The following is a 16156-nucleotide window of genomic DNA, read 5'->3' on the forward strand; positions in this document are numbered from 1 at the left end:
ACAAGAAGAACGGTCAACCAGGCACTCGTCAGCAGCAGGCTGGACTACAGAAACGCCCTCTACGCAGGAGCCTCGGCCAAACTCCAGAAACGACTACAACGCATACAGAACGCCTGATGCTCGACATCCCTCGCCACAGCCACATCACACCCCACCGGAGAGACCTGCACTGGCTTCCCGTCAACAAGAGGATCACCTTCAAACTCCTCACCCACGCACACAAGGCACGCCACAACACTGGACCAGCATACCTCAGACGACTCACCTCCTACACCCGAACCGCCAGCTCCGCTCTGCCGACCTCACCACCGTCCCCCGCATCCGAGGAGCGACCACCAGCGGCAGATCGTTCTCCCACCTCGCCGCCAAGACATGGAACACCCTCCCCATCCCCCTACAGCAGACCCAGGACCTACTAACCTTCAGGAGGCTACTCAAGACCTGGTTATTCGAGCAGTAGCAGCACCACCCGCCCCCCCCGCCCAGAGACCCTCACGGGTAAGTAGTGCGCTTTACAAATCTTCTGATTGATGCCTGCTAACACAAGGTTGGGACATTACAAAATATCAAGTTGGTTACAAAACCAGCACTTACAGGTATGTGTTTCATGGAGTCAGATTAATGGCTGGACGAGGGATACAAACTGGTACAGTTTAGTTTGCAACAGTCAAAGTGGAAGGGGCACTGCAATCACAAAATTGAACAGTGTGGGTCAAACGCACATGCCGTATGCTTCACATCCATTGTGGTTTAAAAACATTACTAAAATGATGTAAATGGGCAGGAATATAATCATTAGTGAAATCAACTAATGTTAAATAAAACACTGATGGCACATATGACTCATTAAATTATGAACAACATGCAGTCCCCTTTTGCTAGCCATAATATGTCGTCCAATAAGAACGAGAAGGGACTCATTCAAGTCACGCAAACTGATACTTTTTTTGTTAATCCGTATTGAGGGCGTGATCTCGCAAAAACAGGTCGACACAGTTTTAATAAAGAGCTATGGAACCCGCGGAGTGCTCCTAGGTCCAATGTGGATGTTTTTTAGAAAGAATATTACTTGATGGCAAATAATCACAAAGGAGGCACCCGTCCTACAAAGCATTCAACAATAATCAAGTGGTTTGTGTACAAGAATATATATTTCCCTAAAAAACACTAAGGTTAAGGTAACAGTTAGAAAAACGTATTTCCTCTATAGAAACAAAGCTCAAACTACAAAAAAAAATGTACGTTATAGTTATAACTTTCATTTATAATTATTCTACCACCTTCAAATTATTATAAGTAGTGGACCTTGTTACACACTCTTTTCAGCTCACTAACCAGTGGTTAATTTGTAACACAATAAGTGCCAGAGTCCTTGTCAAGAGGACAACAGCTTGCGCCATCCATTGCCTCTGCCAGCGCTGCCAATTACAGTACCAACACATCTATTAACCATCACACTCCTACAAGTGTGAGAACTCATACTATTCAGGGCTCCCAAAGCTATAAGATTGGCTTGGGTGGCACGTATCAGTGATTCTTAATGTACATTCTATTATTAAACAGCACTCGTACCCAAATTTAGCAGGCAACACGCCCCTGTGGAAGACTGTCACAAGCACCAGTGCTAAGTATTAAGTACTGGCGTTAGGCACAAGGAAAAAACTGCTCAAATTAAGCACTGAAGCCAACTATAACGAGCCACTCTACCATCTGTGTTGTGATAATGTAATTTGAGAAGTTATAAGTGTTATGAATGCTACGATTTCACATGCTGTAAGTGATGTAGTATGCAAGCAGAAAGGCATGAGTTATAGTTAATATAATGTGGTGAGTGAGGTGACAAGACAGTTTGGAGGTGCACAAAATAGTTTGAAGGTGGTACGTAAATTAGAAATTGAAGTTGTGATTATAATTTTACAATTTTCTCATGTTCGAGTATTTTAAGTTGGGTTTGTATAGAAAGAAAACAAGGTATTTCTAACTCTAAATTATCCATAACCGTTGCTTTTTATATTGTATGTAATATTTTTTTTTTATTTGTTTCATATCGCAGTGTGTAGTGCCACTGATTGGAGTGTCGCAAAGTGGAGTGTAGTAGAGTACAGTGAAGGAGAGTGCGAGAGTCTCGTGTCGTAGAGCAGAGTGACGTAGCGTACAGTGGAGTACAGGGTAATACAGTAGGTGTTGCGTCGTATTGTGGAGCAGCATGTTGTACAGTGGCATGTCGAACAGTAGAGCTGAGTTTTGTCGACTGGAGTTTCATGAAATGGAGTGTGGTGGAGGGCCATCGAATAGAGTAGCATGGTGTGTTGTAGAGTGTAGTAGCATAGAGCGAAGTTCAGTAGAGTAGAGTGCCTTATAATTCAGTGTTGTGTCGAGCACTAGAGTAGTGGTGAGTCTCGCACACTGTAGTGTTGTACAGTGGAGTATCACTTGTAAAAACAGTGCATGGTGGATTGGCGAGTTATAGTTAATGTTGCCTGGTTAGCGAGCTGAAAAAAGCGTGTCAAGGGGTCTGCTACGTCTAATAATTTGAAAGCGGGGGATAAATTGTTAATAAAAGTTATAACTATATCTTGAGAATTTTTTTAAGTTTGTGTAGTTCAAACGTGGTTTGTTTAGGGAGAATATGTTGTCCTAACTATAACTAGGCTTTAACCTTTGTTTGTGTCTGAATTTTTTTTTTTTTTAATAATGTGATTTAAATGATCAGAGTCCAGTGTCGCAAGTGGAGAGTTATGTGAAGTGTCACATGGTACAGTGGAGGAGAGTGTTGTAAAGTCTATTGTCATAAACGGGAGTATTGTAGATTGGAATAGAGTAGGGTGTAGTAGCGGATCATACGGTGTAGTAAAGTGTAGTGGCAGGTCTTATATAGTGGAGTTAAGTATCAAAACTAGAGTAGCGAGTTCTACAGTGGAATGACGTGTCAAACAGTAGGGCAGGGTGTTGTAGAGTGTTTTTAGAGTGAAGTAGGGTGATGTAGAGTGTCAGAGTGGAGTATGTTATATTATGTTAGGAATTTAGTATAGCGCACGACTCGTCCTCGGAAGAGCATCTCGGCGCTTGATAGCCAGACAGCGGTTCTGTGCCATTAAAAGAGCCAGGTCTTCCGATGTTTTGTAAAACTTGAAAACTCGGCGCAGTCCCTAATATAAAATGGGAGCTGGTTCCAATGGAATGGGGCGAGGTATGAAAAGGAGCGACCACCGTGTTTTAAAGTTCGAATACCTTGTGGTTGAAGCAGAAGCTGGATCTAAGGTTTCTTTGAGGGCAGTAGGGAACTAGTTTGCCCAGCAGATAATGGGGACCCCTTCCTGACCTCGCTTTAAAGGGCAGTTTAAAAATAGCTCTTTTCTTTCTAGGAAACCAGTGCAGGGACCCAAGGAGGGGGACAAATGGAGTGCCTGACGGCTGTTTATTTGTCAGTTGGGCCGCTGTGCTCTGTACTACCTGTAGTTTAGATATAAGAGATTCGTTAGATGCTGCAAGTAGCCCATTGCCGTAGTCCAGGTGACTCATTTTAAGTGCTTGGACTTGGGTCTTCCAGGAGGACACCGGGAGCCACTGGAATATTTTCGTAAGGAGGCGCATTATCCCAAAACACGAGCCACAAGTGGCAGTGACTTGCTCTTTCATCGATAGTTTATTATCTATCATAACACCCAGATTTCTTACTGTATTTTTTGGGCAAGGCGCCGGACCAAGTTCCGTTGGCCACCAATCCGATGTCCATAGAGACTGTGCTTTTCCAAACAATATAATCTCCGTCTTTCCTCCATTCAACTGAAGACAGTTTAAGGACATCCACTTGGCAATGTTTCTCATACATGTGGTGAAACGGGTTTCAACATTCTCTACCTCAGGTCCCAGTGCAATAATCAATTGTGTGTCGTCAGCATATGAGAGTATTTCAAAACCGAAAGGCTTGACCAGCTGAGCCAGAGGGGAGAAATAGATGTTAAAAAGAGTGGGGCTCAAAGCTGAGCCCTGAGGCACTCCTCTTCCTAGAGACAGTCTTAGATTGGAAAGGACCCAGTGTGATTTTTTGAGTTCTGTTCTTAAGGAAGACTTTTAGCCAGTTCAATGCAGTACCGTGTATTCCCATCTCAAACATACATTGGATCAGAATGGGATGGGACACGGTATCAAATGCTGCTGACAGATCGAGCAGGACCAACATCATGAGTGTACCTGCATCCAAGGAGACACTAAGTGAACCGACTACCGCTACAAGAGTGGTTTCTGTACTAAGAGCGGGGCGAAAACCAGATTGAGCAGAGCAAAGCAGATGTGCTTCTAAGTATGAGGAGAGTTGTCTGTGGACATGAGATTCTAGCAGTTTGCTAATCGAGGGCAACAGAGAAATAGGACCATAGTTTGATACTTCCATAGGACTAGCCAACAGCTTTTTTAAAAATAGGTGTAACAAAAGTGGTTTTCCAATCTTTAGGCAATGTTGCTGATTGCAGGGATAGATTGCATAGAGCTGTGACCGCCGGAGCATGAGAACTAGATAGCAAGGCTGTGATATGAGGGGGGCAGAGATCTGCTGGAGACCCGGATTTTGTTGTAACCAGAAGATCCAATACTTGAGACTGGGTGATAGGTTCAAATCTTTCTAGCATAGCCTGAAAGCTACTTCCAGATGCCTTGTCTAGATCTATATATGTTGACACCGATGGGTCGTTGTGAAAGTTACTATAGAAATAGTCTATTTTTAATTCAAAATATGAAGCCAAGTAGTGACAGTGTTTGAGAGGCTATGCTAGCCGAGCTGCATGCAAGTGGGTTGGTATGTTATTTACAACTTAGAACAGCTCTTTTGCTGAATTTCCAAGTGGAGTGTCAAAGTACAGCGGAGGAGAGTGTTGTAGAGAGGAGTGCCGTGTCAGAGTAGCGTATCGTAGAAAAAGGTTGAGTGGCGTGTAGTCGAGTGTCATACATTGTATTACAACAGCGTAGAGTGGGTGGGCATAGACTGGAGTAGAGAGTGGCATAGTGTGTCGTACCGAGTGGAGTTGCACACACATTGGAGTGACGTACAGTATTGTGGTGCAGAGTGGGACAAATTGTAGTAGAGTGGCGTACACTAGAGTAGGGTAATGTAGATTGGAGTTGTGTTTCGAGTAAAGTGTCAAACTGGAGTACCGTGTTGTACAGTAGAGTGTAGTGGGGTGTCTTACATTATTGGAAACTGATGTAGACTACAACAGAGTAGAATACAGTCTAGCTGATTTTTGCACAATGGAGTGGTGAACAGTAGAGTGTTGTAGAGTATGGTACAGTGGATTGGCATACAGCATTATAGAGCACAATGGCATAGAGTGGAGTAGCATAAAGTGGAGTAGAGTTCTGGGTCTCGAGTGGAGTAAAGTGGGGTGCAGTGGCATACAAAGAGCTGCGTAACGTGTCCTATAGTGGACTGGAATATTGTACAGTGGAGTAGAGAGTTTTACAGTGGTATACCATATAATACAGTGGAATGAAGGGGTATAGACAGGAGTAAAGTGTCGGAGAGTGGCATACAGTGTAGTAGAGTGGATTTACACAGAGTACAGTAGTGTGTGAAACAGTGGGGCTGCACAGAGTGGATTGTTGTATAGTAGCATACAGTGAGGTAAAGTCTTGTACATTAAAGTAGAGTCGAGTGGTGTAATGTAGTGTGGAATAAAGTACAATAAAGAGCATTGCTGTGTTGTAAAGTGACGTGGAGTGTAGTGGTGTAAAGTACAATAGTGTCTAGGTGTGTCGTAGAGTGGCGTGCAGGTAGTAAACTTATAAATTGGAGTAGCATCTCGTACAGTAGACTGGAGTGTTGTGTCACGTAGAAAAGTATCAGTGGAATAGAGTGCTGTACATTTGAGTGTACGGTCAGAGTGGAGTACAGAGTCGGACAGTAGTGTGTATTGGGATAGAGAAGAGTAGAATGTTGTAGAGTGCTATAGAGTGTGGCAGACTTATAGAGTTGAGTTAAATAGAGTGGAGGAGTGCGCCATTCAATGGAGCAGCATAGAGTGGAGTGGCGTAGAATGGATTACTGTGAAGTGGAATAGCATACAGTGGAAGAGCGCTCAGTAGAATACTGTACAGTGGAGTGGCGTGGAGTAGGGTAGAGTGGATTAACCCCTTCGATGCGAGTGACGGAGCGGTTCCGTCATGCGCGTTGGTTGCGCTGTGCGCATGACGGAACCGCTCCGTCGCGGCCCCACCCGCGCACGGAACCTTCAGCAGGGCGCGGTAATCCGCGCCGCGCTGAAGGGGTTAACGTAGAGGGGGGTGGCAAACATTAAAGTAACAGAGTAGAGGAAACTTATAAATTGGAGTGGTGTCTCATGGTAGAGTTAAGTTCTGGGTCATACAGTGTTGGAAAAGGTCGTGGAGCAGAGTGTTGTACAATAGACTGTACAGGTATGGAGGCAAGTTCAAATTAGGACCGTGGAGTGTACAGCGATAGAGTGCCATAGAGTGTAGTTACAGTTTTGTCGAGTAAACTGGAGTGGCAGAGTGGAAAAGTGTACAGTGGAGTGGCATGAAGTGGAGTAGCGTAGACTGGAGTGACAAACAGTGGTGTGGCGTATAGTGTAGTAACGTACAGTGAAGTGGCACAAAGTGTATAAGTCTATATTGGAGTAGAGTAGAGTGGGGTGGGATATTGTGGGGTAGAGTGTGATAGCATACAGCAGAGTGCCGTACGGTGGGGTGGGGTAGAGTGGGTACAGTAGAGGAGCAAAGATTGAAGTTGTGTACAATGTAATAGCATAGAATGGAGTGGCGTACAGTGGAATAGCGTAGAGTAGAATAGGAGAGTGGTATATTCTGGAGTAGTGTTCACTAGAGTGGCATAGAATGAAATAGCATATAGTGGAATGACGTGGAGTGGCGTCCAATTGACTACCGTAGAATGGAGTGGAGTAGAGTGGTGTACACTGGAGTGGCATAGAGTGGAGCGTGTATAGTCGAGAGGCATACAATGGAATGGTGTAGAGGTGAGTGGTGTACAGTAGAGTGGCGTAGACTGGAATAGCGTATAGTGTAGTTGTGTACAGTGGCATACAGTGAAATGGTGTAGACTGGAGAAGCGTAAGCTAGCATGGGGCAATGTGTAATAGCATACAGTGGAGTGGTATTCATTGGAATATCATAGAGTGTAGTGTGGTAGAATGAAGTGGCATACACTGCAGTGGTGTACAGTGAAGTGATGTACAGTGGCATGGGGTAAAGTGTACTAGAAAACAGTGGAGTGGCGTAAATTTGTGTGGGGTCCAACTGAGTAGGGTACAATGAAGTGGCGTAGAGGGCCATACACTGGAGTGGAGTAGCGTACAACGGAGTGGCATACAGTAAAGTAGAGTGGAGTGGCATTAAGTAGAATGGTGTAGAGTGGAATAGAAGGTAATGGAGTAGCATCCAGTGGAGTGGTGTTGCGTACAGTGTAATAGCGCAGAGTGGAGTTTCAGAGTGGAATAGCGTATAGTGGAGTGATTACAGTGGTGAGGCATACAGATATACATGAAATGTAGCAGCAATCTACATTATGGTATGCAGTTTAACGCAAAACAGTGAATTGCGCTGTCTTGCATTTCACCAGATTTACCAATTAATGCAGCGCCGTGCACTGTGGCCTTGAGTTCCTTTGGAAATCTGACTAAACTCTTGCATTGCCCATGCGACACCACGAGTAACGCAAGGGTACTGCAATCCAATAATACAGCAAGGCCTTAGTTATAGTTTGGGCTCTGATAACTTTGCAGTATACCTTGGTACATGGCGATGACAAGCCAGTAGATAATTGGGTAATGGCTGTTTTTAGAGCCTGAAAAGGCTGCCATATTGTTTTTGCTACATTTTGGCTGTGTTCAGTGTTAGGGCCTCGGATATAGGTTTGTAGTGGGTCCCTACCTATTACCACTTTAAGTAGTAATAGCAAGGAAAGTTTATTTATATATTTTTTTAAAATATATTTTTAAATAAGTTTACAGCCATGTATTGCGGTTGTTTCACAAACGTTTGTGAAATTCTGAGGAAGCAAAGCGGTGACAGATATCACTAAATTTAAATGCCTTATAACTTAAAAAATACTTACCCTACTTAACTACATTACCCAAAAAGCACCATCTCTGCACCATAATATATAATACTGCCACATTTCATATAAATCCATTCAGCCGTTTTCGTACTACGCAAACAATAGTCTATGGAAAATGCATTGGGGGAAAACGCGTCTGGGACCCCTTTTATTTTTGCACCCCCTTAACGAATTACCACAAAAATGTACATCACCTCAACATGTAGAAAATGAGAGAGGCATGGAAAGTGTTGTGATGATTCGTCAAACAGGTGGGAAGTTATTAGGGAGCGAATATCCGAAGAATTACTATCTCTGGGAATACTAATCATAACTAGAGATTTAATGTGATTTCTTTCTTTCATTTTATCTACTGTATTAGTTATGTATTTTGTTTATTGGTTTACATAATCATGTGACCATAAATGTGTCTTTTAGTTGTTCATGTAATTCTGGAACTTTACCAATGCAGTTTATTTTTAGGGCTTCCTTGCTACATTTAGTAGGATTGTGCTACATATGAAGGCCAAAGTGAATCTAAGTCAATCACTGTTATAAAAATTAAGATTTTTTCCCCAATGGCCAATTATCATGCCCGCCATATAGTAGTTTGTGTACCTCACTGCTAGGTCACTTTTCCATTTTGTTGCACAGACGTACATAAGGAAGACGATTTTTGATTTGTTTAGTGGGCACAGTTTTATTTTGTGCACCAGATTAAGATGCATTATATTTGTTATATATTTGTTAATAGGTTTCCATTAGCATGAGACCATAAATGGGTCTTTCATTTGTTCATATAGTAAATCGGAAACTTTACCTATGTTGTATAATTTATTTGTTGTTGTTCCTTGCTTTTAGTAGGATTTGAGGTTAATATTTTTTCCTAGTGGCCGATTAGGTCGTCCAAATAGTAGTTTGTCTGGTTCACTGCTTGGTAAATTTGTCATTTTGTTGTACAGGGAAAAATAAGAAGGATGGCTTTTGTTTGGCTGGTTGGGCCAGTTTTATTTTGTAAGCTTAAGAACATGCAAAGAAAATCAATATGTATTCTATTTGTTATTTATTTGTTGATAGGTTTCGATTTGCATGCAACCATAAATGGGTCTTTCACTTCATGTAGTAAATCTGAAAGTTTACTTATGCAGTCTAGTTTATTTTTTGGGATTCCTTAGTAGGCTTGTGCTACATATGAAGGCCAAAGTAAATGAAAGGCAATCATTGTTATAAAAATTGAGATTATTATTTTTTTCCTAGTAACTAATTATGTCCTTCAAATATTATTTTGAGTGGCTCAGTACTTGGGTCAATGTAGGATTTTTTTGCACAGTGGTGCATAACAAAGATGTTTTTGTTTGGCTGGTTGAGCCAATTTTATTTTGTGAGCCAGAAAGAAAACTTATGTAGATTAAGATGTATTATATTCGTTATATATTGGTTTATAGGTTTCCATTAGCATGTGACCATAAATGGGTCTTTCAGTTGTTCATGTAGTAAATCTGAAACTTTACATATGCAGTCTAGTTTATTTTTTGGGCTTCCTTGCTACTTTTAGTAGTATTGTGCTACAAGAGATCACTAAGTTGAAAAACCTTATAACTTAAAAATACTTACTCTAATTACCTGTTGTACCCCCAAAGAATTGTCTAAGCAAACTAATATCTAATGCGGCCAAATTTCAGCAAAATCCGACTGGCCGTTTTTGCGCTACACAAAATACAATGGTCTATGTAAAATGCATTGGATTTCAAGACCATGCGAAACTTTCAGTCTTCTGACAATGAAACAGGTGCAACAGATCTGCAGAGTTTATCAAACACTCAAACGGGTGGAAAGTAATTAAGGGACAAAAATACAAAAAAAATCCCTCCCTCTGATAACCCTAACTATAAAGTGGCAAAAGACACCAATATATATACACATTTGAATGGTTTTAGACATATATTTGGTGGTGAATGTTTGTTTTGTAATCTTGGAATTGCTTATATGTAACATATAAACTTCCCAAAACAAGGAATTCATTAAAATGATAGGATCTATTGGAATTGAATTGTGCAGGGCCATGGAGATCTGCAATTTATCCAAATCATGTTTGTTGGGGAGTAGGAACCATAAGTTACATACCTCATTTTTGAGTTTCATTCTAAGTCCCCGTCTTCTAAATCATGCCATCTTAAAAGATCTAGCTCAACCGGAGATTTAGCTTACTGAATGGGATTACAATTTATACTGTATTTGAGTTCTCATCTCTTCACTGCCTCCTGGAGTAAGCCTGGCCTGCTCGCTATTACAACTTTTGAAAAGACTTGTTCAGAAAACGTACAACTACTCTTAGGAGGAAATAAACACTGTATTCTAAAAGTGTGACAGGGCCACAACACAGTGACACTCCCCTGTGAAGAACAGCCACTTGGCCTTACCATCAGAATCACTGCCACCCGAGAAGTAGTCTAGCGGGAAATGTGGACACGGGAGACTTCATTTAATCTTGGCCCCCCATTTGGCCAAATTGTGCGCTCTTGGGTAATCCATTTTTTAACTGATTGCTTTTCTCCCTTTTGGCAAAACAGAGTACCTGAGATCAATGTAAAAGCTGCTTGTACATGCATGGTTAAAAACAGACAGGATATTACCTGGAGGAGTGGAGAAGTGCGTATACTCACCAAAATACAATACATTGGTAAATGTATAGCCTTAGCAGCAGGTAGTAGTGTGCTGCATTCTCAAGTCTGTTATTTTAACAAACTGAGTGACCCAGAACAAATCATACTATACTATCCCTGTACCTCTGTCCACTTATCTGACAATGTGACAGCAGTTAGAAACCAGCTCAGTGGAAAAAATTAATTCCCAGTACAGATTCCCGACACTGTTTTTATTCACACCTTAATGGCTGTTTATCAGCAAGTGGCAAGATTTGCATTTTGACTCAACACACTTTTGAAGCTGCACTATGCAGGAGGACTCTTGTGCTGGGGCTCCCACCTCACTTTTACAGCTCAAAGCAGATCTCCTAGCTTTTCGCAAATCGCATATTTACTGCAAAAATGGGCAACGTGCGGAATGCCCACAATTTCATACCCCGGTGCTGTGAAAAAGCTTACGCGAAGCTTCCTTGATTTAGGTATTGTTTTAATGCAGGCTGCCTAGTTTCCCTAAATCTACCACGCTATTATGTTCGTCAGTGTGATAGCAGAACGGCATGTCTCTTAGCTGTTTGCCCACAACCATAAATGTGCTTTTAATAATTTAACATGTCCTTCCTCTGATCTTTCTCCTCTTCCCTTTCACTGGAGTTACTTCAGGGACAGGGGAAAGCGAAGGAGCCAGGCCAGTATCAGCAGTTTTTTTTTTTAAGAGTTTCCAGAAGACAAGTACAAGCTTTTGTGAGGTATGGTCTGCTATATTTGAACTATTTTTTTTACTACTCCTTGCTTTTCCCTCATCCCCCCATTCGTCCCTTGAGCTGTCCTCAAAATCAGACACTTCACTTTAGTACATTAGATTATATGTCTACTTTGAGAACTGTTAATTCATACATTTGAAGGTGCTCTCGTGTCGAAAAGAACAAAAAGAACACTAAGTAAAATTAAGTGTTTGCCTAAGATCACACAATTTCGTCAAATAGGGAAGCCACGATTGATCCCAGATTTTTCAGTTTCACGCTGTGTAATAAAGCCACTAGATGGGCATCTCTTTCTGACATCAAAGGTTAATGCTTTGTTCTTAAGTCTCAGAGGATGAGATTAGAGCATGGGTGACAGGCAGAATCCACATATTTTTGGCAGTTTACATAGTGTAAACGTAGCCAAAGGACATAAGGGAGCATCACAGACTGAAACAAGGACATGTGATGAGATTCACTGGATGCTGAGCAGATGTCAGGATTTGAACATGGTTCCGAATGTTACATGGGCGGCAGCTGTATCCACTAAACTACATCCCTCCTGTTAAAGCTTGGTTCTTTCTGGGCTCAATGTTCCAAGAGTACCTCAAGCAGAGCCAGGAATCTGGCTCGAACTTTCCTGTCAATGCACTAAATTTGCCATACGGCTGTCAAAATGACGGAGCTGTTCGGCAAGCGTACAAAGTTTTTTTTTATAATAAAAAAAAAACAAAGCCAGATTTTCTTTTTGAAAAAGAAAAAAGGGGACACCGATCACTTTTCAATGCCCCTTATCGAAAGGTTTTTCCTTGCGGTCATCAAACCATGGTCCCCTTGCTTCTAAAATCGAGCGGGCAGACCACAATGCTGGTGGAGAGGAACTCCATCACACCAGAGTTCTCTTTCCGCTAACATAAAAATCAGGCCCCCGGGTGGTGTGTTACATTATAGTAACAATCAATGACACTTTAGTCAGCTATTTTTCAGCATTCTGAAAGCTTGTAATTTAAAGTAAGTGTTGGTGAGGGACTATTGTTGCACTAGCATCTACAAACCAACCATTATGTTTAAAACGTAACCACCAGCTGCCACATCTACCTAGCCCAACATCTTTAATAAATGAAAATAAATAGTGAACAGATGCATTATCTTCACAGTCCACCAATCACAAGCTAAAAGTGTGGAGGACGTCGGCCGAGCCCGACTATCACACAGCTCCAGGACTTTCATTCGATGCCCAGAAGGAATAAGAAGATTAAGAATGCCTTCAGCTACTGGTAAACCGCAGGATACAAGCCCTGCGATAGCCATTGCTGCAGCATAAAGTAACACACTTTCTTAACTACAATGTGTTAAGCCTGTAATGTGCTTAAGTGTTGTACTGCTAAAGTAACATGAGGTTTAGCCAGTTAAAAGTGCCTTGTGCAATGTAAAACTTGAATTAATTCAAACTGACAGCGAGTATCCCTCATGCAACAAACTTTAATAAAAGTTAGCAGAAGTAACAGTGGAGACGCAGCAAAGGAGATGTGGCCAAATGGCCAGAGCTGCCAACTTTGGAAGTGTGGAATCAGGTTCAAGTACCGACATAGGGTCAATAGCCTGCGATTGTGGGCATTTCTGTTTTTACTCTGCTCCAAAGAAATTGGCAGCAACTACAATGCGGTAGTATGCATTTATTAGGGTGTTGCAATTTATTTAACTCAGGAATATGGTGACTTGCCTTCCAGCATCGTTAAGGGGTTGCCAAATCACTTTCTGAATGTTACAGTTGTTGGTGGCCCCATCGAGCCCAGACGTTGACTTTGTGTGTGTCTTGAACATAGGGTGTCAGCCATATTTATTGTCTGGTAGAATTGCCGAGATGATTCTCTCTAGTCCATTTCTCACAGGCATTTTTACAATACATGCAGATTTCTTCCATATAAACATGAAACACTTAAAAACCTAGCCGCCCCAAACTCCCCCTCTTGTCCAACATTTATTTTCTTTCAAAGTACGGTGGTGTCGGTAAAAGGAGGAGCCTTATGCTGCGGTGATTAGGAGAGCATGCACCGTGTTTTATTCCCTCCAGAATCCTTTTTATACGGATGTAACTATTAAATGTCACTAAAGTAAGATACTGCAAAAAAGCAAGTGTCCGCAAAATGTCCTAATCAATGGCGCAATATACGGAATAATGGTTTGAAACAGTTAGTTGCTTGACTTTTGCTAGGGTTAAAAGTATGATGGACAAAAAATAGAAGACTATATGTGTCCCGAAGTACCTCTATGCTGGCTGCGGAACTACGACTGTAGGACAAACCTTCAAAATACGGGATGGCTGGCCGCCCTTATCTGCACGTTAATATCACAAATCCTACTCAAGCACGTCACAAAAGTCCCGATCGCTGTCCCACGTCTGTTCCCGAAGTGCCATATCCCTCATGTCACCGTCCGCTGTTGCATAGTTCCCGCTTTAATGTATTCGGGACACCATGTCACTTTCTGAAGGCCTGTATGCTAACGTGCGCGCACCTGGCACTCACCCGGGGAGCTGGGTAGTTCAGTGGAAGCGAGCAGCGGAAGGCTCCCGGACTCTCCATCCTCGCCCTCTTCCTCCACTTGGTCTGCCCAGCTGGGCTTCGAGCTGTAAAACAGAGGGATGGGGTAAGACACGGAGCTCCACTCAACCCCCTCTCCCCTCTCCCCGTGATAAGAAATACTCGGCAGTCTTCCACTCACTCGTAGTCGCCGGTCGGCATGGCTGCGGGAGGGCCCTCGGCAAAGGAGCCCAATGCTACGAACACAGCCCTGAGAGGAAAGGGAAACCACACGCGCGTGCGCGGACCTCGGTCTTCGCGTGAGATCTAGTCTCCTTTCCATCTCCATGCTCCTGGCTAGTTACTGCGACCGCCCTTTTGGAATGGGCCACATGTCTTGACGGGTGAGAGAGAGAGACCACATTTAATCGGATTGGATTAGAATGCCCTACAATAGAGGCTTTACTACTTTTCTGTGTGGCTGCCCTCGTGGAGAACAACGTTTGCAAGTGGACGTTTCTTCCAAGCATATAACCCAAAAAGTGGTGGTTGCCGAGGGCGTGTTATTAATTGTTATTCTGTGTCATTACCAGAGGCTCCGATTATGTTTCTCTACTCTTCACTCAATATCAGCAGCCAATCACCTTAATTAAAACAAAACTAAATGTCTTGTGTAACCCTTATAGTCTCATATCACATGTCCCAATCATGATTGAGCAACCCCTATAAGTACTGTCAACTCTATTTTGAGTCCTCTTTCTTTGCTGCTTTGCAGCCAGATAAGTACAGCCATATTAGCTTGTTTATTTAAGATGTGGACACTGTATGATATTGTTTTGTATTACCTTCTGTCAATTCTCGTGCACTTAATACCGCAATGATTTTCCAAGGTTTAGTTGTGTAAACATAGCTGCCAAGGTTTCAGATTGCTATTTGTGGCATTTGAATAATTTCAGTGTAATTTTGAGTGACTCATTCATTTCATTTCATTTCATTAGTCTTTATTGTCGATGCATTTCATCATAAAAGACATTTACAAAACATTAAAAATGTAAATACATGTTATAAAAAACACGGTTTTTAAAAAGAAACATAATCAAGGTGGTTAAAAATGGGTCAATGACTTAGTGCCTCTTGTTTCGAATAAACCAAACCCATGCCAAGAACTTGGCAACAGCAATAGCAACATATTCACTGGGCTCAAATCTCAACATTTCAAGGGCTTCTAACCCTTGCCTAGTGCCCAATGTTTGACATAAAGGCTTGAGCCATTTAGCACGAGGTGCAGCATAGGCAGGGCAAACAAAGAAAATATGACCAACAGAATCAATACAGTCAGGGCAACTTTTACAAGAGTCACTAGACATACCCTTCCACTTTTTGGTGAAAGAGTTAGTCTGGAGTGTGCCTACCCTAAATTGATGATACAGTTTCCTGTCACAAGGTCTGGTGATGGTATCCCAGTATGCCTCGAGGAATGGGGTTCTTTTGCGGGCCAGGAACCTTCCCGTCAGGGACTCAGCAGTGACTGTATTAAAATGTTTCTGCTGCACCATAGACCAGTAAAGACTCTTGAAGTCTTTCTTGGAGGGAAAGGGGTTGTTAACTGGGTCGATCCATAAGTTGGCCAATCCCATGGATTCCAGGAGCAGCCTGGTCTGTTTGAACCACGGAATGTTGCCAGCCCCTAGAATAGAGCGCACATCAAGGAAGGCCTTTGCATATAGGTCCAGCTCAGGGACAGTCCATAAACGCCTCCAGAAGGCCAGAGGCTTAAACCTCGCGATGTCTTCAAACGAATGGCACCCAAGGTCCAGCAGGAGGGGTTTGACTGGGGTGGAGCATGGGAGGCCCGTAAGTAATCTGAAAAATTTGTATTGTGCCTTAATCAAAGGAGAAAGATCTGCAAAACCCCAGAGCTCAGCACCATAGAGGATCGCAGAATTAATCCTCGCATTAAAGATTTTAATGGGGGGGCCCATCATTCTCGACTTTGATTGCTTATGTTCTTTGACTAGGCAGCCAGAAAGCTGGGCAAATTTTAAAGATAGAACATCAACTTGCGGCCTCCAATCCAGCTTATTTTCAAAAGCTACACCTAGATAGGTCATAATGTGCGTACGCTCAAGCAGAACTTTGTCCATAAAAACATGTCCCTTTATGCCTCTCCCTTTATTAAAA

At 42.4% G+C, this 16156-nt stretch overlaps 1 protein-coding gene across 1 annotated transcript in view; it reads right to left on the minus strand.

Annotated features, from left to right (window-relative positions):
• EIF3G (eukaryotic translation initiation factor 3 subunit G) overlaps positions 1-14254 on the minus strand; it is a 38351-nt gene extending 24097 nt beyond the window's left edge. The window contains exons 1-2 of the mRNA XM_085600771.1: positions 14178-14254; positions 13982-14082 (exon numbers count right to left, since the gene is read on the minus strand). Of these exons, the coding sequence (XP_085456897.1) occupies positions 13982-14082; positions 14178-14197 (121 nt within the window). The 5' untranslated portion in view covers positions 14198-14254. The remainder of the gene's footprint in view (positions 1-13981; positions 14083-14177) is intronic.
• Between the last annotated feature and the right edge of the window lie 1902 nt (positions 14255-16156).

This window comes from Triturus cristatus, chromosome 4_2, assembly GCF_964204655.1.
Source record: "Triturus cristatus chromosome 4_2, aTriCri1.1, whole genome shotgun sequence".
NCBI classification, from domain to species: Eukaryota; Metazoa; Chordata; class Amphibia; order Caudata; family Salamandridae; genus Triturus; species Triturus cristatus.